The sequence below is a fragment of the Ctenopharyngodon idella genome, chromosome 1 (genome assembly GCF_019924925.1).
Source record: "Ctenopharyngodon idella isolate HZGC_01 chromosome 1, HZGC01, whole genome shotgun sequence".
In the NCBI taxonomy this organism is placed as follows: domain Eukaryota; kingdom Metazoa; phylum Chordata; class Actinopteri; order Cypriniformes; family Xenocyprididae; genus Ctenopharyngodon; species Ctenopharyngodon idella.
Window position 1 is genome coordinate 32,745,579 of NC_067220.1, and position 26,519 is coordinate 32,772,097.

The 26,519-nt window shown below is 38.2% G+C and overlaps 2 protein-coding genes across 5 annotated transcripts in view; both read left to right on the forward strand.

Moving 5' to 3' along the window:
* Nucleotides 1-26,519, forward strand: part of LOC127516499 (von Willebrand factor A domain-containing protein 7-like) — a 55,923-nt gene that overhangs the window by 5,645 nt on the left and 23,759 nt on the right. Inside the window, exons 7-16 of one of the 3 annotated variants that reach the window (XM_051901236.1) lie at nucleotides 24-210; nucleotides 402-571; nucleotides 2,976-3,085; nucleotides 3,322-3,438; nucleotides 3,525-3,719; nucleotides 3,903-4,035; nucleotides 6,866-7,018; nucleotides 7,308-7,403; nucleotides 8,698-8,963; nucleotides 9,121-9,909. In XM_051901236.1, coding sequence (XP_051757196.1) covers nucleotides 24-210; nucleotides 402-571; nucleotides 2,976-3,085; nucleotides 3,322-3,438; nucleotides 3,525-3,719; nucleotides 3,903-4,035; nucleotides 6,866-7,018; nucleotides 7,308-7,403; nucleotides 8,698-8,963; nucleotides 9,121-9,495 — 1,802 coding nt within the window. In that variant the 3' untranslated portion in view covers nucleotides 9,496-9,909. Of the gene's footprint in view, nucleotides 1-23; nucleotides 211-401; nucleotides 572-2,975; nucleotides 3,086-3,321; nucleotides 3,439-3,524; nucleotides 3,720-3,902; nucleotides 4,036-6,865; nucleotides 7,019-7,307; nucleotides 7,404-8,697; nucleotides 8,964-9,120; nucleotides 9,910-26,519 lie in introns of those variants that run through there. The other 2 variants (XM_051901244.1, XM_051901251.1) reach the window with 2 other exon arrangements.
* Nucleotides 10,656-24,768, forward strand: vwa10.2 (von Willebrand factor A domain containing 10, tandem duplicate 2). 2 transcript variants are annotated; one of them, XM_051901202.1, is made up of 16 exons: nucleotides 10,656-10,673; nucleotides 10,872-11,088; nucleotides 12,072-12,365; nucleotides 14,283-14,376; nucleotides 14,485-14,613; nucleotides 14,732-14,918; nucleotides 16,838-17,007; nucleotides 18,182-18,294; nucleotides 18,844-18,960; nucleotides 19,078-19,287; nucleotides 19,521-19,653; nucleotides 19,759-19,911; nucleotides 20,159-20,245; nucleotides 22,754-23,025; nucleotides 23,175-23,468; nucleotides 23,676-24,768. In XM_051901202.1, the coding sequence occupies exons 2-16, from the start codon at nucleotides 10,891-10,893 to the stop codon at nucleotides 24,168-24,170; spliced, it is 2,946 nt and encodes a 981-aa protein (XP_051757162.1). In that variant the 5' UTR covers nucleotides 10,656-10,673; nucleotides 10,872-10,890; the 3' UTR covers nucleotides 24,171-24,768. The 2 variants fall into 2 exon arrangements, with proteins under 2 accessions (XP_051757162.1, XP_051757173.1); XM_051901213.1 differs by lacking the exons at nucleotides 22,754-23,025; nucleotides 23,175-23,468 and having other exon boundaries at nucleotides 23,676-23,800.

Below are 26,519 nucleotides of genomic sequence, written 5' to 3' on the forward strand. Positions count from 1 at the left end.
AAGTACATTCAACTCTCTCTCAGGTAAGTGTAGCCATGGCAGCTTTCTTGATAGGACCAGTTATAGAGACCCCACTGGAGGCATCAACAAGGACGACACCAGCTCAGATCATGGCTTCCTTCACCAGCGTGCTGCTGACATGGCCATCAATGCAACTATGGAACTGCTGGAAGACATCCGAGTGGCAACAGGAAACCAAGCCTTTCTTCGGTATGAGACTTTTAACTTATGGTACTTTAGTGGCATAAAAGGAAGAAACCTTTTGTGCTACTAAAGTACCATAAGTGGTTCATATTTATGTATTGTAGTCCAAGTTTTCTGAAGCTATGCGAAAATTACATTAGGTCAACATTGGGCAAATTATTGCTTTAATCTTTGTCCATTTCATCTGCTTTCTTCAGATTGATGGGCCTCAGTCAGATCTCAGTTCTGGCTTTTGTGTTTGACACCACGGGTAGTTTGTCTAATTACATCACAGAGGCCAAGAAAGTGATCTTCAGTATCATAGACAGCAGGAGAGGAACATCGGAGGAACCTTCAGAATATATTCTAGTCCCATTTAATGACCAGGGTAGGCCTAGTGTGCTTAAAATGAAACAATGTCATATTATATACATTTTTGGTCTCACTTTATATTAGGTGTCTTTAACTACTACGTATTTACATCCAAAAAATATTCATTTTGTATTGCATTGTATTGCATATTCATTTTGTATTGCAAGACAAAACACTTTTGTTGCTATTGAGGTGGGATACGGGTAAGGTTAAGGACAGGTTTGGTGGTATGGGAAGGTTTAAGGGTGGGTTAAGGTGTAAGGAAATGGTCAATAGTGTAATTAGGGCCCGAGCACCGATGGTGTAAGGACCCTATTGTAATTGCTCAGCAAATTCGTCTTCTTCTCCAAAATGAATCACATTTTTGAGGGCCTAAACATGCTCGAAAACTCATGAAACTTTGCACACACGTCATAAGTGGTGAAAATTTACATCTGATATGAGTTTCAGAATCAGTTGTGGCAAAATGCCTCGATAGCGCCACCTACAAAATTTCAATTAAGCGCCCTTCGTGCTACGTTTAACGTACAGGTATGAAATTCGGTAGAGAGATGTAACAGCCCAGTACCTACAAAAAAGCCCCCTGGGTGCAAAATCTGTAAACCCAACAGGAAGTGAGATATTTTGAATTTTCTCTGCAAAATTGTGTTAGTTTTTGCCATTTCCACACGTTGTACTTTAACGAACTCCTCCTAGAGCTTTAATCAGATCAACATCATATTTGGTCAGTCTTATCTAATGGCCTTAGTGATGTTAAATTGCGAAGATCTAGACTTTTTGCTGAAGGGCGTGTCCGTGGCAGCCTGACAAATTTCGATGTTTTGCCATGAAACAGGAAGTTGTTGTAACTCGGGTATACAATGTTCGATCTGCCCCAGACTTCACATGTTTGATAAGAGTCCTGACCTGAAGACATCTACATGGCAATACTCAGTTACAGTCATAGTGCCACCTGCTGGCAACAGGAAATGGCATGCTTTACACTGTAATTCACTCCAAACATACTAGAAACAGTTAAATCATGCAACACTTGGCTAAGTGCTAAAGTATGTGATTAACGCCACGAAACAGGAAGTTGTTGTAACTCAGGCATACAATGTCTGTTCTGCTCCAAACTTCACATGTTTGATAAGAGTCCTGACCTAAAGACATTTACATGGCAATATTCAGTTACAGTCAAAGTGCCACCTGTTGGCAGCAGGAAGTATGGCACTTTGAAATGACTTGGCCATAATTCTCCTGTATTTACTCGTTTACATGCATGTCACCCACTGTTCACTGTTTTCCTATGGCCAATGGGTGGCAGTGAGCCCGGGTGCGAGGGCCCTTTCATCGCTGCTTGCAGCTTTAATTATAGATGTAATTACATGAAGGTATTTATTAAATATAAATACAGTGTAAAAACATGTATGTACACTATAAATGCATTGTATCATAGATTTAAAAATTTAAATATTAAAATTTAAATATTAATACATAGAAGTTAAAGACACCTACAGTTTTTTTTTCAACTGCTTACACACATTTTCAAAACTTTGCCTCTTTTTTCCAAAACACACAAATCCAAGAATTGCACACACAAAATGCAAAATGCCTCACATCTCTTGCGAAATGAAGCACTGCACATACACATCTCAAAAGCAAACATTTGTCTTATGTTGTAAACACCTTTGCCATAATATTCTATTTTTGGATATCATATTCACAGTTATTCAAAACCTAAAGCTCTTCTTTCATGAGCTCCTATGTACAATTCTGTACAAGATTTCAAGTAATTGGCTGAGAGATGCTGGAAAATTCACAGTAAACATGAAAGCAAGATTAAAACCAAACTATTAATTTTTTTACTGTAAGCATTTGCGGTTGTGAATACAGTATTACACAGTACGAAAGAAAAAAAAAATACATTAACCATGGGTAGTTGGACAGAAACAATGGTTGTGTTTGAAAAAAGGAAATCAAGATACTTCCTGTTAGATTTTGTTACATAGAGAATTGTGCATTGTGTTTTGCAAAAAGTGTTTAATGAAATTGAAAACTGAGTTGTGAGAATTAGTGTATGGTTTTGCAGATTTGGCGTGTGGTTTGGTGTTTGAGTGTCAGGTTTCAGAAATTGCGTGACAAATAAGAATTTTGTGTGTAAGCAGTTGAAAAAAACTGTAATACAAAGTGGGTCCAAGTTTTTATATGAACATTTAGATATGGATAAAATATCTTGTTCCATAGAATATAGAAAACAATTTATGTGCTGATGCTTTAAAGAAACCAGCTTCTACTTGCTTAAACTGTTTATCTGATATATACACTTTGGATTCAGAAAGTATTCAGACCCTTCTAAAATGCAGTCACAGTTTGTTGAAAATGCACAGTGCATTTTGTTATTGTAGTGCCCTGAAGTGATGTGTTTGTGTTTTTCACAGGTTTTGGACCTCTGATAAAAACTGAAAATGCAGATATATTTAAAGAGCGAATCAATTTCCTTTCATCATCTGATGGTTTAAATCCAGGGATGTGCCTGTCAGGATTGCTGGTGTGTGTGTGTGTTCAATGTCTTTTGAACAGTAGTGTAAACCTTCATTTATCATGAAAAAAGTTCACACTGAAACCGGTACACTCAAACAAATGGTGACATATTTGTTTGCATATGAAAAATTATATTTAGAGAAAATAATTGTGGTTTTTACATCCAGAATAAAGCCTGGTAGAAAGTCATTATAATGCTAAAAGTTCTTGTCTTTTCTGTTTCATCATTTCATGAATCTGTAGTTGACACTGACACAAGCTCCTCCATCATCAGACATTTTTGTTTTCACTGATGCTTCAGTAAATGACACAGAATTAAAAAGTGCAGTTGAGGCCATGATACAAATCACCAAATCAACAGTGAGTATCTGCAGAACTGCTTGATTTGTTACTGCATTTGGGATTGGTTATGTCTTAATACTTGTTTCTTTCTTCCCACACTTCAGGTCACTTTCCAGCTGACAAACTCCATCTCGTCACGTAGTCAGCAGAATGTCTCGCTATCAAGAACAGTGTCTCAGTCAGACATACAGCTGTACAGAGACCTGGCCCATATTTCTGGTGGACAGACCATAGAGATCACAAACTCTACACTGTCTCAGGCGGCTACAGTCATTGAGGATGTAATCACCGCTGGCCTGGTATGTTTCAACAAAGAGAACACTTTATTAACAATACTTCTATCATTATTATATAGACATGCATTTTATAATATAAGTGTAATTTGCTTTATACCACCAATCATATCCTAATCTTTGTGCGGCGCTGTTCTTTGAGGCAACTCTTTAACACTCAAATGCAGTAAAACCTGTGTTTTTTTGAAGGTGACTGTTCTTTACGTAGAGAGAAGTCCAGCCATTGCAGAAAGCTTTTCTTTTGTGTTGGATCCATCTCTGTCCAATGTGACTGTGTATGTCACCGGAGACTCTCCAGTCTTTACCCTCTACAGCCCTACAGGTGAGCCAGTACAGCTATGAACAGAATACTCATATACAGTATGTGCTTAATAAACCATAGTTCTGTCATCTTTTACTCACGTTCATGCTGTCCCAGATGTGTATGATTTATATTTCTTTAGAAACATGAAGAAATATTTTTAGAACAATAGTCCATGATTCATAATAGGCCTCTCAAAGTTAAAAAAATTACACAAAACAAACACAGGGGTAATTTCCACCCACAGTTGATGAATCAATCATGTCTAAAGCTAAATGATATATCTAGACACTTTACTCTTATTAAACTCGTTCATTCAGAGTCACACAGGGTCCTCGCACCGGCTGTTCATTATGCGGGCCCATGATCACAAACTCGCCAGTCTTGGTCATTAGACAGAAGTAACTGACAATACTGTTTACAAGGCCGCTTTCATGCTTGTGCTATCTAAAAGCATTTTGTTTAGTCCCCATAGACCTGTATGTAGCCCCTCCAGTTCACACCACCCACTCCAAGCGGGACACGAACCCCGGCCTGTCCGCATGGAAGGTGGGTACTCTAACAAGGAGGCTAAAGACTGCAGTCTCTAGCATCAGTCGCTAGAGCGCCTCTTGAGATCAGGGGAGTGAGGTTTACATGCACAGCTCTTACCAGCCTACCTCCATTACATGTACACACTTGAATTAAAGTAACACTATCTCTAGTCAGAGGTCACGACCACTACTACAGATAAGCTGACCAATATTACTTCTCTGATAGTAGCTTTGGTTTGGTCAAATCATGGTTTCCCACATACACTTAGCTAGAGTAACATTATATTAAACAGAGGTAAGGCTCACCCTATTTAGGTTGGTCCATCAAAATTTTGTTGTCCTAAATGGAAATTCCCCTTTTAGCCTTTACAGTATAAGTACACTTGAACTAAAGCCAAGTGTAAGCCGGAGCTCTAAAATCACAGTTGGTGTGCCCTATGCTCCACTCAAAACTGGACTTTAGTCCGTTACTAACCTGACGCAGATAGAGTCAATAATTTCAGAGTAAGTCAGAATAAATCCAAATGTAACAATTTATTATTAGTCAGGTAAATGTATCATGCCAATTACATAATCACTTCAATGATAATTGATACAAAACATCCAATGCTCAGAAATAAAGAGTAAAAGAAGGAAGGAAAGGAAATGTAAATTAAGACAATACTGAGGTTTGATCAACTCAGTGTGATTGCGTCCCAGATAGGGATGTTAATTTTGCAAGAGAGAATTCAAATGTTAATTTCCTTTGTTTTCTCAAAGAGTCACCCTCTCTTCCAGTTCTTCCAGTTTCTCCAGTCTTACAAAACCATTGATTCCAGCCAACTGTCATACATGAATTCACGCTTGACCTAAATGTCATCTTGTTGTGAGGCATGATGTAAGCGTGTTGTGAAAGTTGTGTGAGAAATTATGTTTCTTTGTGCTTCCGCATCACTTCTCATGTGAGCTTCATGTTGACGTAAAACTTCGAACACAATGCTCTTGTGAACCCACATATAACCATTGGCCGGAAGGAAAGGTTTAGTTTAAAAAGTTAAAAATAGTATTTTTCTTACTCACACTTATCGTTTCGCTTCAGAAGACATTGATTCATCAGTTGTGATTGTATGGATTACTGTTGTGTTTGCTTTGTGTGGTTTTTGAAGCATCAACTTTGAGGGACCCATACACTTGCATTTTATGTACTCACAGAGATGGATTATTTTTCTAAAAATCTTTGTTTGCATTTGTCTGAAGAAAGAAAGTCATGTACATCTGGGATGGAATGAGGGTGGGTAAATGATGAGAGAATTTTAATTTTTGGATGAAGTATCCCTTAAAGGGTTAGTTGACCTAAAAATGAAAATTATCCCATGATTTACTCACCCTCAAGCCATCCTAGGTGTATATGACTATCTTCTTTCAGACGAACACAATCGGAGATATATTTAAAAATATCCTTGCTCCTCAAAGCTTTATAATGGTTGTGAATGAAGCAAAAATAAAATGCATCCATCCATAATCAAAGTAATCCATACGCCTCCAGTGGGTTAATAAAGGCCTTTTGAAGCAAAGCGATGCGTTTTTGTAAGAAAAATATCCATATTTAAAACTTTTTTAACTGTAATAACTAGCTTCCAACAGATGACCATACACCTTGATTTGTGGCAGAAGAGTGACCTCTGAACCAACGCATGACGAATGCAGAGGCGCAAAGGAGAGAGCAAAACAAAACACCAGTCACAAATTAGAAGTCTAAAACGAGAAATTTTAAACAGAAATGTTGGAGGATTTTGATATAAGAAAAGAGGTGCTTGAGTTTGTTGCCCAGCCCTATTTGTTTGAACCGCGAGAGGCGTCTAAGCTTACGATACTCCTACATCCTGCATCGCATCAGAGGTCACTCATTTGGCGCAAGTCAACTTGCGCACTATGCATATGGTCGTCCGCCAGAAGCTAGTTATTTGAATTTATAAAGTTTTAAATATGAATATTTTTCTTACAAAAACACATCACTTCACTTCAAAAGGCCTTTATTAACCCACAGGAGCCGTATGGATTACTTTGATTATGGATGGATGCATTTTATTTTTGCCTCAAAACGCAGCCCCCCATTCACAACCATTATAAAGCTTTGAGGAGTAAGGATATTTTTTAAATATATCTCCGATTGTGTTCGTCTGAAAGAAGATAGTCATATACACCTAGGATGGCTTGAGGGTGAGTAAATCATGGAATAATTGGGCGAACTATCTCTTTAAAGGCTACATAGCATGTTAGAGCGATTATATAATAATTATTATGCATTTAACATCTGATTTAATGAATGCCAATTTCAGGTGTGTCTCAGTCAGGTTCAGTGGCAGATGGTCCTCTGGGTAGCATCCTGACTGTAGGGAATCTAAAGAGATTAAAAATCAGCTCTGGCAACCAGACAGGGGAATGGAAGATTAGTATCAGCTCCACAAGTTCCTACACTCTGAAAGTCATTGGTAAAATTTTTATTTCTATGTATGAATTGCTTTTAAGGTTTCCATTTTTTTTTAACCAGACATATATTTTTACCCATTCAATTTAACTTAAAATAGCTTTTGCAATAAATAGCTCTAGAAAAGCTTCTGTAAAATGTTGCATGGGACATGGAATATTCACCATAAAGTGTATGGTGGTGATTTCCTGCCATGTACAATTAAACAATTTAAAAAGACTAATTAAGTAGTATACAAAATAAACACCCATATGCCTGTCCATAATTCAGAATTCCTTTAATTGTGAATACAGGTCAGAGTTCTGTGGACGTCCTCGTTTACTTTGTGGAGATAATTGAGGGAGGTCATGGAGACTCATGGGGACAGATTTTCACCCGCCCTTTTATTGGTATAACATCATCCATCCATCCATCCATCCATTCTTCAAATAATTTGTCCTCTGTAGGGTCATGGATGTCATGCATCATATAATTTATATTAAAAATATATTTTTAATGGATTGGAAAATTCCACACTAAATAATTTTGCTATAAGGTGTGGTCACATTTAGCATTGCTCAACAAAATAGGAATCTGTGCAATCTGGAATTTTGTGTAAGGGTGAAACATTTACTTGCATATTTCGCATTGTGTTTTTCAAGCAAATTCAAGTTTTTATAAAAGAATACTGCTTGGTTTTAAAGTAACTTCTGTGTGAGCTCACATCAGAGATTGGCAACTTTGGTCCTAACCACTGTCCTACAGAGTTTAGCTCTAACCTTAATCAAATACACCTGAACCAGCTAATCAATGTCTTCAGGATTACTAGTGTTGCTGTAACCCCTCACCCAGGTCTTACTTGAACCTGGGTCTCTGGCATGGGAGTCGGACGCTCTAACAAGGAAGCTAAAGGCTGCAACCTCTAGAGTCAGTCGCTAGAGCATCTCTTGAGATCAGAGGAGTGAGGTTTACTCGCACAGCAACGACTAGCCGGCCTCTGTTACACTCACCCCCCTAAACCTCACTCCCATCTGGGTCACGGCATCAATGTAGACCCTCTAGTTCGCACCTACCCGCTCTAAGCGCGACGCGAACCCGGGCCCGTCCGCATGGGAGTCTCCAGCATCAGTCGCTCGAGTACCCCTTGAGTTCAGGGGACTGAGGTTCACTCGCACAGTGACTACTAGCTGGCCTCTGTACCATGTAACATTGCCAGGTTTTCCTGTGGAATTGGGCTACATTAACACTGTTGTCGCAGGTTGTTTTTCATAACCTGTACGTAGAAGTGACCCCAAATTTAAACCCTGGAATGCAAATTTTACCAGGGGAACCCCACCAAAAATGCAGATTTTACCCCTCCGAAATGCATTTTTACCGGGGGACCCCCCTAGATTTGGGCTAGTTTTGAGTAGCAATTGGGCGGGTTTTGTTGTGAAAACTTGGCAACCCTGATTACTATAAAGCTACAAGCAGTTGAGTTTTAAGGGTTGGAGCTAAACTCTGCAGGACAGTGGCCCTCCAGGACTGAAGTTGCCCATCTCTGGCTTACATCATTACACTGTTACTGACAGTGGACAATGGATCTTTTTTGCCAGGCAAAACTTTGTGACCGCACCTTAAGTTTGAAAATAATTTTTCTTGTTTGTCACAAACATACATACAGCAGTTCTGATACTTCAGTGTATTTCTGTGATTACTGATCAGGTCGGAATGCTACTTTGCTTGTCTCTGTGACCGGAGGAGATTCATTCACAGTGACTGACGTGCTTCTAGTTGAAGCTTCAGGATCTGGTGTTGTTAATGGAACCATCAAAGCAGTGGGTGCGACAGACTTCCTGGTCAACGTAGACAGAATCCCAGAGGGGGCATTTGTGGTCCAACTCAAAGGGCTGTTGAATGACTCGTCGATGACTAGTCGATTCCAGAGACAGTCATCCACCCAATATAAAGGATCTAGAATAACCATCACAGTAAGAATTATCTGGAAAAATGTTACGTACACAAACACAAATAGCTGTAATTTACAGCAATCATTAAAACAAAATGCCCCTAATTTTACATCACAGTTTGGTACAAAAACTTGTATGAGAGATATAATATACATTAACCATGTCTGTTCCTCCACAGGCCCAATCGCAGAACACTACACTGCCCGGAGTCCCATTCAGTCTTAACTTCACAGTGGCCTCTAACACTATAGGCGGCAACTACACAATCCGAGCCAGGACTGACCTGGTGGAGACAGACGTGTCTTTCCCCAGCTCTCTAAACCTGGTGGCAGGAGGAAGCGCTCAGGGAAGCGTCACCCTGACCGTACCCTCCAAAACCGAGTCTGGGACAGCTGTCACACTCACTATTGAGGCAGAAGCTCCGGGGTCCACAGACCTCAATTATGCCATAGTGCAACTCACTGTCTCCACAGCAAGTGCTATTTTCAGTGGATGTTACTCACTATGCATGTGCCTTTCTTTCTCCTGGTTTTTTGTTTCCCATTTTGTATGATTCTAAATAATATTTAGCACAGCAAGTACCAATTTATGTTGCAATCTTTACTTGTCTTGAATTGTCAGGTGTAAAAGAGTCTTTGTAAATATTTAAGAATTAAGGTTTACTATTGAAATTTCACTCACTTTCTGAAGTAAGTAAACAGGTGTGTTTGGGACTAGTTTTTGTGGGTAAGCTGTGGTTTCAACAGTAGTGTAGACTCTACTCTTGATCTTATTTTAGAAGTTTATTAAAGACAAAGTTCATTTAAGGGCAGCAGTATTGTGCAACTCATGACATTGTGTTGGTTTTCATTTTTACATTTGCTTTCATTCTCATTCAGCCTCTCCTTGGCTCAGGGAACTTCACTGAACTCCTGTCACATGAGTGATTATAAGTTATAATACATTTTGGGAGGACTGAATTAATAAAGTGACATGTATGATTGTGATTTTTGATCTACCATATGTTGATATATGACTAACACATACTAATATACATATATTGTTCTGGGAAAGTTTGAAGCATTTCCAAGCATACTAATGAATCAGGCAGATCCCTTGAAATGACATCAGGTTTTTATGGTTTTACAAGTTTCAAACCGCAATATTATTTTGTAACCTCACTGTAAAACATTTCCAGCTGGTTAAACAGAAATGAAAGTTCACCTGCTGCCTTAAAAATGTGAGTGAACTCAATTAAACATAAGTTAACTCAACTTGAAGATAACCTTTGTTTCAACTCACAAATGGTCAAGACAATGGATTACTTTAATTTTTAAAAACTTATAAACTTGAGTTCAAAACCCAAAACTTGTCATAACAATTGGAGTTACAGAGAAGAAATAAGTTCAAATAACTTAATGGCGCTGTAATGTTTTACAACATTTTTACAGGACATTAAGATTTGTCAAGGTAACAGAGGTGAGTTAAGTTTGCTAACTGTTGGATCAAACAAAGGGTGTATTGAAAAAAAAAGGCACAATCTACAATGGTGGTTTAAAAGGAAGTAAACATTCTTCCTTTCTGATTTTCTTAGTAACACACACACACTTAGGATAATCTCATTTATGCAATCTCTAATTTACATCACAAAGTTATATGTGACGCTGACATTCATGACGTGTCTGAAGGTGTATAAATACACTGAGAGGCTGTGCATAAGTTACAGTATACATAAGCAAAATCTGTGAAAAGGTAATCAAACAATTCTCTAATTTAACTTTTTTTTAAATAATTTTTCTCTGATTGAGTGATATGTAATATTTTGTGAGGAAATTTTCAGTTAAAGATATGTGAACTGTTTATTTGTAATAATATTTAGTGAAATGTTTCATCAAGCTTTTCTTCACTGGTGAGAGAACACTGAATTTTCAAACTGAATTTTCCCCACAGCACCTATTTGTAGACAGCCATGGCTTCACTGGTTGTAGTGACCATATTTCTTCTTTGGGGGGCCTTGTTTCAACCCCCCCAGGTGGCAGCATTCAAACCTCTTTTTAATGATGGCTCCATGACCCATAGAGAAATCACTCAGATGGCCATCCTTCGCAAGACAGCAGAAGTGTGCCGTGACATAGCCACTGCCCAGGGACGAGACTTCACACTGGCTGTAAGAAAAGAATATAGGAGTGAACAAACTGAATTGCTCTTAGAACCAGGAAGATAATTAGCATTTTAGGCCCTATTTAAACCTGGTATTAAAATGTTTTTTGGTCGAACAGATCACACGAGGGAGACACTACACCTGGTGTTTTAATCCGTCTCTTTTGCCCACTTCTTTCTTGATTTCTTCGTGGGGAGGGTCGGGTAAATATGTGGGCTTTTTCAGATCTTTCGATCTAATAATGGACAAAATAAGCTCACTCAATTCACATATTAACGTGCACGTAAATGACAGAAAACACATGGAAAAGCAGCAGCTTTTGTTTCTGCTCTGATAGCTGCAAGACCGCGCCAAACGCTGTGAATGTGTGTTCGAAATCAGGAATGGTGAGAGAACATTGTGCTTGGTGCATTTTTCCCTCTTCAAACCAAACTTGGGTCTTTAGCCGACAAAGTTTAAATCCCATCTGGCTAGCGCGCTTCTCATTTACACATTAGGTCAGTAGGAGGAAAGTAGATGGTCTTTTGTGGTTAATCGAACACATTCGACCACATGAGCGTTTACACAACAAAAGCAATCCGGTTGAATGCGTTTTCGACTACCTCTGGAAGTGGTCAGAAGTGGACAAGCTCAACACATTTTAGACCCCATTTACACCTGTATGTAGCGGAGTCCACTTGTGATCCGATCGACCAAAACCCATCTTAATAAACAGGGCCCTAGTCACGCAAACTACCAATGGGTTATTGTGTAAAAAAGGGTGTGTGATTAACATTCCTTCAAGAGACTTTCATAGTTTGTCTTACAACATAAATTTGTCATAACTCAAATGTGAATTTTAAAACTGCTGTTTTTTGAAGTTGCTAAATCTCAAGTTATGCTACACGCAGACCTGATTTGAAACCTTAATAGAAAACTGAAAACAGAGGGAATTTACATTATGTTTTTAATAATAATAATATTCTCCTCTTTCCACACCTCACCTCCAGATAAACAACAAACTGACTGCATCTGCTGTCCAAAAAGCCTGCGCAACATCTCCTGATTCATCTTCTGCCCTCTCTTCTCTGGGATTTTATTCAGTTATAACAGAGATTTATCTAAGCAATGCAGCCATAGATGCAGTGTTTGCACTGAGTGCGGCACGGCATGTAGATAATGAGGCTTTCATTGAGGGCCGGGACCTCATCACCCGTGGTGTGGCTGCAGTAAAGGCCAGCGTGCAGCAGGAGAGCTATATCTCTGCCCGTATCACACTGGGGGCTTTATGCCATACTCTACAGGTATGTTATGAATGGAGATTTTTTTTTAATTTTTTTATTTCAATCTGGCCCTATACCAGCATATATATTTGTGTTTTATTTTACATTTACATGACAATTATGCATTTGACAGACACTTTTATCCAAAGTGACTATGTTATCAGTTCATGCACTCCCATAGACTCAAACACATGGCCTTGTCATCCCTACCTTTATTTATATTGAGGTGCCAATTGTCTCTTCTCTTATTTTATGTATTAGTTTTCCTCAATCGCTATGGCACATTTCTCGAAACATCCTTAACATTCTCTAAACTGTAACTCACAACTGTTCTCTGAAACATCAGAACTCTATCCACCTTATTCCTGACTAGCCTGACTAGGTTGCACTTCCGGTTTTGTGGAACTTCCATTTAAAAAGACTGAAACGAATCGTTTCAAATCATAAGGTTGCCCTGCAAATAAAGCTTATCCGTCAGTTTGACTGAATGAGCTGTCAATTTTTCTTTGATGTTTTATTTTCAGACATCATGAGAATAACTTATCGCTTGGTATTTTAACGTAACATGTTATAACAAGAATATCTATGGCAAGAGCTCTTTTCAGTCGCTGAGTACCCAAACATATTATTGCGTTCATTGAGCGAGCCTTTCACTGACTGTTTACAGCTTAACGGAAGTTACCCATAATTCGCGCAAAGCGTCATGGGGCGTAGGAATAAGGTGGATTGCATGTCTGCAAAATGTTACTCGCCCATAATTTTAATTCATGCTTCAAAACCTAGTTTTTGTGTCAGTAAATTGGCCAATGCCACCAAAATATGTATTTTTGTCATCGTGTAAGCCACACTGGTCAAAATGTTTAGATGTTGTTGTTTTTTTCACTTTGGAAATATTTGTTATATACAAATTACATGTGTTGTCTACTTTTTAGTTGACACTGTTTTCTACACTATACAAGAATGTCAGGTTTGTTTAGCTGAATGTTCTTGTGTATCACACTGAGCTTTTTAGATACAGATTCAGACAGTAGGTAAAATTTTACTAGGAAAAGGGCAAACTGGGCAAACTCCATATAGCCTATACATATTCTTCCAAAATTGATTGGTTGATTGGTAAGATTGTGATTGTGATATCATTACCCATTGCCCATTCAGCAGACATTACAAATGTTCAATGTCAAATGTATTTATAGAATATACATGCATGTTTCTTTTGATAACTGAATGGATCATTTTGCATGTGGAGGCTCACACGATGAAAGAATGTTTAGAAGTTGTGGAGAGTTTGACAGTTTCACTGAGAATCAGCTCAACTCAGTTCAGTTTTGATTAACAAGCCATGTGCATTTAGATATTGTGCAAATTGTAGACATTTATTCTTTTGCACATGTGTGCCAAAACACATGCAAATTGCTTAAATCAATAAGAAATCCAAATCTGATGTGAACAAGAAACTAATTGTTCAGAAACCTGAACTTGTTTTGAGAAAAAAAAAAAAGTCTTGTACGAGAATTGAGCCAAAGCGTTTGAGAAAAACTTTATTACCTCTGTAACCTTTGTTTTTAGCTCTGATAGTTACTAGTTGCGTTGCTAAGTGGTTGCTTTTTAATGTATAACCAGGGTTTTGACAGACCTGGGGAATTTTTGCATTTTCCTATTATGTACTGTCATGGAATAATTAGCAAAAAGATTTTTGAACACTTGTATCTATTGATGAATTCAAGGCAATCATAAAGAATGTGGTGAAGGAAACGTGACTGTTTCTTGTAAAAGACCTCTGTGTTTAAATACAGTAAGTGTTGTATATGTTGTATTTTAATTGCAAGTTTTCATGGCTGCTACCTTGGTCTCTCTTGTAAAAGAGATAATCAATTTAAATTATGTGAACACATACTTGTTGTGAATTGTTGTTGGTCACTTAAGTATGTTTGTGTGCAGGATTTCTATAGCCACAGTAACTGGGTGGAACTGGGAAGCACTGCTCCTTTCACCCCCCTGATCAGACCTGAGCTTCCTCTCAACAATCTAGCAGGTATGACAAAATAATATTACCCTCATTCTACAATTTCTAGAGTGTTTAGAAGTTTTGCTAACACTATGGTGTAAACTTCACATTCTTATCTTTTATCTGTATGTACAGATCGCAGCACACCAACGTGCAAAAACTGCATTGGGGAAGACTGTAGTGATAATATTCTCCCAGAAATAATACTGCATAAGAAACTTACCTCAGGATATTTCAGTATTGTCTTCTCTGCAAAACCTGCAGGTAAGGATGCTTAGCATCACATGTGTAGTGTTGATCTCCCTTTCAATTAGGCCTACAACTTCTCAGGACGTTTGAAATTGGGACCACAAATCTATATGCTGACATAATTTTCTCTCAGGCAAGTGTAGCCATGGCGGCTTTCTTGATAGGACCAGTTATAGAGACCCCACTGGAGGCATCAATAAGGATGACATCAGCTCAAGTCATGGCTTCCTTCACCAGCGTGCTGCTGACATGGCCATCAACGCTACTATGGAAATGTTGCAAGACATCCGACTGGCCACAGGCAACCGAGACTTTCTTCGGTACATGGACCTTCCTTTTAAACCACATATAGTTTTGGGCTCTTCTGTAATAAAAAATATGACATTCCAAGTCCTTCTGGAAAGTTCATATTTACGAGTTGGAAGTCGTAATTACGAGGTCAGGTGCGTTCTTCACTTTGGTCGAAGTAAAATGGCGACGACCATTTCTACATAAAATTCAGCTAGATTTTTTTTAACTCTACTTCTACAAAATGATGCACACTAGGGGTCTTATTTATAAAATGTTACATTTCCTGCATTTGATCTTATGATAATTTCCCAAATGTGCGGATGTGTGATTCACAAAAAGTGCATATGCCTCTATTCCAGATGTGAAATCTATAAATGGTTTCAGATCTCCGCCTTGTAAATGCCCCCTAATTAATGTCATTTACAGTCAATCTCCAAATGCTTTACTTGAGAATAGTGAGTGGCAAGAAATGCTTAGATTTTGAGTATACTCCGACTCTCTGCCACAAGGAAAAGTGTGTTTGTCTGCTTAGGACCTGATGTGGCACTATTCCACATCAAAGACCTTTTTCTATGGTAATTGTAAAATAGGCCTACTATGGTATTTTGTAAATGCAACTTTAATAGTTTTATTGTAAATTTCAACAAATGAAAAAGTAATTTCATTAATTTCAACAAATTTACTGTCAATACAGATACTGCATCCTTTGCATCCGACATGTTTTCTCACTGACATGCCCCAACGTGGAAAATCAGGACCTAAAGAAAGCTTTGAGTTTCACACTCGTAATTACAACATTGTGGTGCCATTCATGTGCGTTCAATTCGTAAATACAATCTTTCTGAGATTACTTGAACTCAGCATAACACTGAATTATACAGTGCCACTTGTAAGTTTGTGAACCTCTCGCAGAATCTGTGAAAATGTGAAAAATTTTAACAAAATAAAAGAGATAATACAAAATGCATGTTATTTTTTATTTAGTACTGTCCTGATTAAGATATTTTACATAAAAGATGTTTACATATAATTCACAAGACAAAAAATAGCTGAGTTTATTAAAATGACCCCGTTCAAAAGTTTGTGAACCATTGATTCTTAATACTGTGTGTGGTTACCTGGATGATCTACGACTGTTTTTTTTTGTTTTGTGATGGTTGTTCATGAGTCCCTTGTTTGTTCTGAGCAGTTAAACTGAGCTCTGTTCTTCAGAAAAATCCTCCTGGTCCTGCAGATTCGTCAGATTTCCAGGATCTTTTGCATATTTGAACCCTTTCCAGCAGTGACTGTATGATTTTGAGATCCATTTTTTCACACTGAGAACAATTGAGGGACTCAAACACAACTATTAAACAAGGTTCAAACATTCACTGATGCTCCAGAAGGAAACACGATGCATTAAGAGTCAGGGGTGAAAACTTTTGAACAGGATGAAGATGTCCAATTTTCTGAAGAACGCTGGGCAATTTAACTGCTCAGAACAAACAAGGGACTCATGAACAACCATCACAAAACAAAAAAAGTCGTAAATCATAAAGGTAACCACACACAGTATTAGGAATCAGTGGTTCACAAACTTTTGAATGGGGTCATTTTAATAAATTCAGCTATTTTTTTGTCTTGTGAATTATATGTAAACATCTTTTATGTAAAATATCTTAATCAGGACAGTACTAAATAAAAAAATAACATGCATTTTGTATTATCTCTTTTATTTTGTTAAAATTTTTCACAGATTCTGCAAGGGGTTCACAAACTTTCAAGTGGCACTGTATAGGATGCCGTATTGTAAATTTCTTTGGGGAAAATGTAGGGTGGAGGCTGGGGGGAATGCCATTCTGCTAATGCTGTGGATACACAAAGTTCTTTAGTTATTGCACCCCTAGAGTCAGAAATGTATACTGCTTCCAGGTTTAGCCAGTTTTATTTGTTTCTTTCTTTCTCTCAGATTGATGGGCCTCAGTCACACCTCAGTTCTGGCTTTTGTGATTGACACCACGGGCAGTATGTCTGACGACATTGAAGAAGCCAAGAGAGTGTCCTTCAGTATCATAGACAGCAAAAGAGGAACACCGGAAGAACCTTCAGAATACATTCTAGTCCCATTTAATGATCCAGGTAATCATATTGTGTATTTAAATCTGACTCTCTGTGGTCATTAAAATCCCATGGTACTTATCATAAAGAGTAGGGGTATAACCCCAGTGTCCTGGCCAAATTCCCTCCATTGTCCCTTATCAATCATGGCCTCCTAATAATCCCCATCCATTGAATTAGCTCTATCACTCTATCTCCTCTCCACCTATAGCTGATGTGTAGTGAGCGCACTGGTGCTGTTGTTCTTTGGCTGCCGTTGCATCATCCAAGTGGATGCTGCACACTGGTGGTGGTTGAGGAGAGACCCTGATATGATTGTAAAGCGCTTTGGGTGTACAATAGTACATGAGGAAGCACTATTTTATGTGTATATTAAAATATATTAAAGGTGTTTGCCATCATCAATACAAGTGTGAAGTTTACAGAGGATCTGGGGTACGTTTCCCAAAAGTATCGTTGGCCAACTAACATCGCAAGTTCCGTCGTTACTAACATAGTTCAACGATTTGGTGTTTCCCAAAACCATAGTTCCAACGAACATTTGCAAGCAACATCACAAACTTGTGCGGTTGGAACGACAGCTCTCGAGCTGAGGTTAGAAGCATAGTTTCTTGTTTTTATGACATGTGAACTTGATAAATCGTTATCTTGAGGAAAATAAACAAGCTGACATTAAGTACAATGTATATCTTTTATTTCGAGTATATACAAATGTCATTTACATATTTTTGTTAGTCAAGAGATTTTAAGCACGTTTTTAAAGAGTGCGCATGTGCGTACTTGCTCTGGTAGAATTAGTCCTCAGATGCTATGTCCGTAATTTATAACAAAAAATCTAGCATTAATTCAATCTCAAACGGATTCATTTAAAGAAGTTATTACTCCACAACCTGCGTGACATTATTAACCAACGTGGTTGAACGACAGGTTTGCGACAATACGGTTTCGGGAAACAGTCGTGACTAGCTAGTTGATTTCTTCAACAATGCATCGTAGGCTACTATGGTAGTGAAACAGCGAGTTACGTAGTTGTACGGGAAACGCACCCCTGAATGATAGCTGAACAACAGTTTGTGGAAGTAAATTATATAAAGATATTCAAAATATTTCTGTTATTATTAAATTTATATTCAATTTAAATTATGTAAAACACTATTGTTGCTGTAGCCTTCTGTGATGTGTTTGTGTCATACAGATTTTGGACCTCTGACAAGGACTAAGGATGCAGATGTTTTCAAAGCGAGAATCAATTCCCTTACAGCATTTGGAGGAGGAGACTTACCAGAGATGTGCCTGTCAGGACTGCTGGTGTGTGTGTGTGCGTGCGTGCATGTGTACGCACGTTTTTGTGATTTATGAGGACACAAATTTGTATAATGACATGGGTATTACACTGGTATTTCGAGGTAAACATGAAAATGTGGACATTTCATGAGTCCTCATATTTAAATTAGCTTTAAAAACATACTAAACAATATTTTATTAAAAATGTAAAAATGCATAGCCTAATGTTTTCTGTGATGGGTAGGTTTAGGGGTAGGGGTAGTGTAGGGGGATAGAATGTACAGTTTGTACAGTATAAAAACCATTATGCCTATGGAATGTCCTCACTAAGATAGCAAAACAAACCTGTCTGTGTGTGTTTTCATGTATGTCTTTTGAAACGTTTTCTAAACCTGTATTTAAACCTGGGAAAAACACTCCTATTCACACTGATACAGTATATAAGAGTATATTACTGATATAATTATTGTGAATATCTCTAATAGCTTTGACTGAGATAAAGTCAGACTGAGAAATGATAATAATCTTGAGCTCCTCTTATCTTGTTTTTTTTTCCCCCTCATGGTTCTCCAGTTGGCACTAGCAGGTGCTCCTCTGTCTTCAGACATTTTTGTTTTCACTGATGCTTCAGCAAAGGACTCACAATTAAAAAGCACCGTTCAGGCCATGATACAAATCACCAAATCAACAGTGAGTGCCTGCAGATCACTTCTACATCACTGCTGCTAAATTAATGTGTTGTTGAATTGTAACTGACATTTTTTCTGCATTTCTGTCTGCTCTCTGCACTTTCTCCCTGTCATCCAGGTCACTTTCATGTTGACTAACCCTGTCTCATTCCGTAGAAGACGGGATGTCTCACAATCTCAACAGTTTAATTCAAGATCAATCCCTCAGTCAGACATGCAGCTGTACAGAGACCTGGCTTATATTTCTGGTGGACAGGCCATAGAGGTCACAAGGGCTACACTGTCTCAGGCCACTGCAGTCATTACGGATGCATCTACCTCAGCCCTGGTATGTTCTGACAAAGATAACTCAAAAAGTAAAATTATCATGGGACATAAGGACAGATGGCAGATGAGATTTTATTTTAGTTTGAACTATCTATTTAAACTCACTATAACATATTAATTATGGAAGAATGTAAGAAGAATGGGAAGTTTTCACCCAAAAATACTCTCAATATTCTTTAGAATTTTGCTATGAAATACTGCAACATATTGAAAACATCTCTGCGTTTCTTGAAGGTGACTGTTCTTCAGGTAGTGAGAAGTCCAGCCATTGCAGAAAACTTTTCTTTTGTGTTGGATCCATCTCTGTCCAATGTGACTGTGTATATCACCGGAGACTCTCCAGTCTTTACCCTCTACAGCCCTACAGGTGAGCCAAAACACCTTGAACATTGAGGGTTTTATTTTCTGCAATACAAAAATCTAGATGCCAAAATCATTGTTAAAAATAAGCTATGCTTCCCCTGCCTTTCAGGTGTGTCTCAGTCAGGTTCAGTGGCAGATGGTCCTCTGGGTAGCATCCTGACTGTAGGGAATTTAAGGAGAGTAAAACTAAACTCTGACAACCAGACAGGGGAATGGAAGATCAGCATTAACTCTACACGCTTCTACAGCCTTAAAGTCACTGGTAAAGATTTTTTTAATCTGCCAGATATGTAAACCATTGAGATTTTAATTTTTATTTCAAGTGTATTATTATTATTATTACATTTATTTAATCCAATCTTGAATTTTTAAGTTTAACAAGCAGTGGTCAACAAACAATGTTTTTGGAAAGAAAATCAGTAAAATGTTTTCATTTGGAACGTTGCAATAATGTTTCTTCTTTTAATAGTTGTGCTACTTTCACTATATTTTAATTGTGACTACTACAGGTCAGAGTTCTGTGAACTTTCTATTTAACTTTGTGGAGCAGATAGAGGGAGGTGACCTCACACCGAAAGCCAATCGTCCATTCATCGGTAGGATCATTTACTATCATTTGATAGTCTGTAAGATTTATAAAAGTTTTTGAAAGAAGTATCTTATGTTCACCAAGGCTGCATTAATAAGTAATATTGTATATATTGTATATATTAGTAATATTGTAAAATATTATTGCAATTTATAATAACTGTTTCTCTTTTAATATAATTTAAACTGTAATTTATTCCTGTGATGGTAAACCTGAATTTTCAGCATAATTTCTCCAGTCTTCAGTGTCACATGATCCTTCAAAAATCATTCTAATATGCTGATTTTGTTCTTTAAGGGTTAGTTCACCTAAAAATTAAATTTCTGTCATTAATTACTCCCATTCATGTCGTTTCACACCCATAAGACCTTCGTTCATCTTCAGAACACAAATTAAGATATTTTTGTGAAATCCAAGTGGTTTTTGATCCCCCATAGAAAGCAATGTAATTACCACATTCAAGGTCCAGAAAGTTAGCAATAAAATAGTCCACGTGACTACAGTGGTTCAACCTTAAAGGATTAGTTCACTTTAAAATGAAAATTACCCCATGATTTACTCACCCTCAAGCCATCCTAGGTGTATATGACTTCCTGCTTTCTGATGAACACAATTGGAGATATTAATAATCACCCTGATGCTCCTAAGCTGTATAATGGCAGTGCACGGAAACCACCTGTTTGAAATTCAAAAAAGTGCATCCATCCATCATAAACGTACTCCACACGGCTCTGGGGGGTTAATAAAGGCCTCCTGAAGTGAAGCGATGCGTTTGTGTAAGAAAAATATCCATATCCATATTTAAGTCTGATTGTATTCATCTGAAAGAAGATAGTCATATACACCTAGGATGGCTTGAGGGTGAGTAAATCATGGGGTAATTTTCATTTCAAAGTGAACTAATCCTTTAATGTTATCAAGTGACAAGAATACTTTTTGTGATCAAAAGCAAAACAAAAATAACAACTTCATTCAACTACACTATATTGCCAAAAGTTTTGTGACGCCTGCCTTTACGTGCACGTGAACTTTAATGACATCCCATTCTTAATCCGTAAGGTTTAATATGGAGTTGGCCCACCCTTTGCAGCTATAACAGCTTCAGCTCTTCTAGGAAGGCTTTCCACAAGGTTTAGGAGTGTGTTTATGGGAATTTTTGACCATTCTACTAGAAGCACATTTGTGAGGTCAGGCAGTGATGTTGGACGAGAAGGCCTGGCTCGCAGTCTCCGCTCTAATTCATCCCAAAGTTGTTCTATCTGGTTTAGGTCAGGACTATGTGCAGGCCAGTCAAGTTCCTCCACACCAAACTCGCTCATCCATGTCTTTATGGACCTTGCTTTGTCCACTGGTGCGCAGTCATGTTGGAACAGGAAGGGGCCATCCCCAAACTGTTCACACAAAGTTGGGAGCATGAAATTGCCCAAAATGTCTTGGTATGCTGAAGCATTAAGAGTTCCTTTCACTGGAACTAAGGGGCCAAGCCCAACCCCTGAAAAACAACCCCACACCATAATCCCCCCTTCACCAAACTTTACACTTGGCACAATGCAGTCAGGCAAGTACCGTTCACCTGGTAACCGCCAAACCCAGACTCATCCATCGGACTGCCAGACAGAGAAGCGTGATTCGTCACTCCAGTGAACACGTCTCCACTGCTCTAGAGTCCAGTGGCGGCGTGCTTTACACCACTGCATCCGACGCTTTGCATTGCACTTGGTGATGTAAGGCTTGGATGCAGCTGCTCGGCCATGGAAACCCATTCCATGAAGCGCTCTACGCACTGTTCTTGAGCTAATCTGAAGGCCACACGAAGTTTGGAGGTCTGTAGCTATTGACTCTGCAGAAAGTTGCCGACTTCTGCGCACTGTGCGTCTCAGCATGCGCTGACCCCGCTCTGTGATTTTACATGGCCTACCACTTCGTGGCTGAGTTGCTGTTGTTCCACTTTGTTATGATACCACTAACAGTTGACCGTGGAATATTTAGTAGTGAGGAAATTTCACGAATGGACTTATTGCACAGGTGGCAACCTATCACGGTACCACGCTTGAATTCACTGAGCTCCTGAGAGCGACCCATTCTTTCACAAATGTTTGTAGAAGCAGTCTGCATGCCTAGGTGCTTGATTTAATACACCTGTGGCCATGGAAGTGATTGGAACAACTGAATTCAATGATTTGGAGGGGCGTCCCAATACTTTTGGCAATATAGTGTATTTCTTCTCTTTCCTGTCATTCTCCTACGCTGTTTACATTGTAGACACAGTGCAGTGCTTCCGGGTTCTATGACAGAACACCGACTCGTTCTGTTCTATTTCATTTTTTTTAAGGATTCTTTGATGAATATAGAGTCACTTTTGATTAATTTATTCTGTCCATGCTGAATAAAAGTAATAATTTATTTTATTTAAAAAAAAAAATCTTACTGACCCAGGAGTGTATAAAAATGAAGAACTTTAGTGTCATCAATATGAATGAAAAAAAAAAAAAATGTTTCTCTAATTGCTGATCAGGTCGGAATGCTACTTTGCTTGTCTCCGTGACCGGAGGAGATTCATTCACAGTGACTGACGTGCTTCTAGTTGAAGCTTCAGGATCTGGTGTTGTTAATGGAACCGTCAAAGCAGTGGGTGCGACAGACTTCCTGGTCAACGTAGACAGAATCCCAGAGGGGGCATTTCTGGTCCAACTCAAAGGGCTGTTGAATGACGCGACTCGATCTTTGCCTAGTCAATTCCAGAGACAGTCACCCACACAGCAACAAGGCTCTAGAGTTACCATCACGGTGAGCTTAAAGGGATAGTTAAGCAAAAAATCATTGAAACATGACTTTCATATAAGTTTAGTATGACCAGCACAGAATATTCAAATAAATAGGTATATGCAAAATACATTGACAATATTTCTAACCATATTAACCATATCCCTTCTCAGGCTCAACCAAATAGCACTATAGAGCCTGGAATCCCTTTTGATCTCAACTTTACATTGGTCAGTAATAATACAGAGAGCAACTATATTATCCGAGCCCGGACTGACCGTGGCTTCAGCGTGTCTTTCCCCAGCTCTCTGAACATGGGGACAGAGGGCAGCGCTCAGGGAACTGTAACCCTGACTGCACCTTCTGACACAGAGTCAGGGACGGATGTCACACTCACTATTGAAGCAGAAGATCAAGGGTCCGGAGACTCGAATTACGTGGCACTGCGGTTCAGTGTCATAACTAAGGTAGCTGTTATGAAAGCGGCAAGAGTAGACATTAATTAAATTAAATTACCTTCAGTTTTACTTTTGTTACATTTTATTTGTACTGTAACTGATCTCCAATGAAGAGAATATCTTTCTTTGTGACTCATTGTTTTGGATGCAAACAGTATTAGCATTTGATTTTCATTGACTCTGATTAACCGCAATTATTATTTTCTGTTTTGGCAGGTCACTGATTTCTCTAGCCCTGTCTGTCAGGTAGTGAGCATCAAAGCTGACTGTCCTGTGGAATGCAGCACAGCATCATGGGAACTCTCCGCCAACTTGACGGACGGTAATGGTACAGGCATATCCAGTGTGTCTTTCAACCGTGGGAACGGCTCTCTCAGCTTAAGCATTGTGATAAGTGAGGATGGCACAAATGTGACTGTGGCATCCTACAATGCTTCCTGTTGTTCTCAGGAAGTAGAGCTGGTAGTTGTGGACAGGGTGGGAAATGTGGGCACATGTTTCACTTCTATAAAGAGTCCCTCTGTAGATACAACCACAGTTAAGCCCTCTACACCCTCTACACCGTCTACACCCTCTACACCCTCTACAATCACCAATAAGCCTTCGACAATCACTACAGTCATAACAACACCCAATAGAGGCTGCTTTGTGTCTTTCTCAATGTCTGTTTTGCTCTGCAACTTAATTTTTTTTTTTTTTTTATGTAAATAGGAGAAACTTTAGTTGAATAGAAATTTCAATTATATTATGAGATAAGAATAACATGTCTATGATGAAGATTTACATTAATCAATGTCTAAATTGTTAGGGCTAGGGTTAAAACATGGTTGTATTATAAATGATCTTTTTTAAAATTCTTTTTGAAAGTGCAATAATCATAGAAAATTAAGAGTTGCCTCTCTCTCATATTTTATCCCTTCTTATACGTATAGTAAAGTATGAAGTTGCAGAAATAATTAATCGGTTACACTTTATTTTAAAGTGATGTAGTTACACTGTACTTACTCAAATAAGTACTGAGTAATATTAATTAACTACATGTACTTATTATAGAGTTACAGTTAGGGTTAGGCTTTGGTTTAGGGTTAGTTGCTTGTAATTATACATAATTTACAGTTCGACTATAGTAGGGTACATGTAGAAAGTGTAACTACATCACCTTCAAATAAAGAGTTGCCAATTAATATATCAAAAATAGGGAGAGCCTAAATGTAACCTGTACTTATTAGTTTGAAGCAGTGTTTGACTGAGTTCAGTTACATCCTGTCTGATACTCCTAAATAAATACTCCAAAGAGAATGAAAATGTTTATGATGTGTGGATTCCACTTATTTTCTCAAGAAATGTTTTGAGACAGTTACAACATTGTGATCCCAAAGGATCCTCAAACAAAGCTCATATTAATCTTAATATCCTGTCTATGTTGATCATTGAAATTTTGTCTTTGTTTAGATTATGTAATGTAGTATCCAGGACTGACAGTTTACCCCACAACTCTTTTTCATTATTTCATTTTGTTTGGTTTCAGGCTTATCTGGTTCTCAATCAAGGGGCTCTGTTTGCATTTTGGAGCTTTAGTAAAAAACCTTGCTGCCATCTAGTGGTCATTACAGGAACATGTATATAAGGGACAATATTATATTGCCAGATTTAGGATTATATAGTCCAAACAGCCTAAAACAGTTAAGCATCTTTTAGAATATTTAATTACAGTTATATTTTGAGACAACGAAGTTCAATAATGGAGTGAACAGAAATTACAGACATTGAAATTGGCGTTACACATCCTGATGTGATCTTTGATTAATTTAAATAAATGCAAATAACATTTAAGAGATTTTTTTAGTGAATAACATCTTGAGAATTTTAGTTCCAGGCTCTCTGAATGTATTAACTTATTATATGTAATACATATATATACATTTCTGATATTGTTGTCAGATTTTACTGCTGATATGAAATATGTTATTAAAAGGTAATCTTGGCAAACTTTTTGGTCTCCATTCTAGTAGACAGAAGTTGTACTTATTATCTACACTGAAAGTAGCTGCCTGGGAGTGTTACCAAAATGACCACTGAGTGAACTGACTTGTCTTAAAGTCAAATGTCTACATTAATAATAATGTTTACATTACATTAACATTAATGAACTAAAATACAGACCGTTTATTTTTCAGTTTTAAATAGAGGAAGTTCAGATTTTTCACATTACTATCCACTTCAGGTCCTTACAGTGCTTGTATAACACTATAAGCCCTTTAGCCACATGAAGTAATATGGTCATTACAACTAGTGGCAAAGCGTTTAGATTGTGGGTATGGATATTATCCTCCTTTCGTTGTATATGTATGTGTCTTGCCTTGAAACTGCTGGAGTGGGTATGGATTCCTCTGCGCCTGACTCATCTGTCTGGGGAGATGCTGCTGCTTTTGTAACTGGAAAAAGAGGGAAAGCGAAGCAGAAAACTAGATGATTATCAAAATTCTTTATCAATGGTCACAAACAACTGAACAGAAAGCAGAAAAGCACTGTATGTCTATGGTGTCAATGGCACTCACCTGTTCTGCCAGCATGTGCTGCTGCTGCTGTTGTCTCTGTTCTCTCATAAGCTGTGCTTTCTGCTGCTCCATCATATGGATCTGGACCCTCTTTTCCTGCTCCATAGCCATCATCTTCTGCATCATGGCCGCCTGCTGTGGATTGGCCAGATAACTGTCAGGCCCTGCCCCATTAGGCCCTGTTGAGGCCACACCCCCCGGTCCTCCATGAGGTGGCTGGACTCCACCAGCCTGCCGTGGCAATCCAACCACACTTTCCTACAAACGCAAGAAAGGAGAGATGATCAGACATAACAGTATAACCGATGATTTCCTGATTCACTTCATTAAAGGGTTAGTTCACCCAAAAATGAAAATTCTGTCATTAATTACTCACACTCATGTCGTTCCACACCCGTAAGACCTTCATTCATCTTCGGAACACAAATTAAGATATTTTTGATTGTCATATTTATTACCATTTTTTTAAACTATAGTGAATAAACTGTATTAATGAATGAAA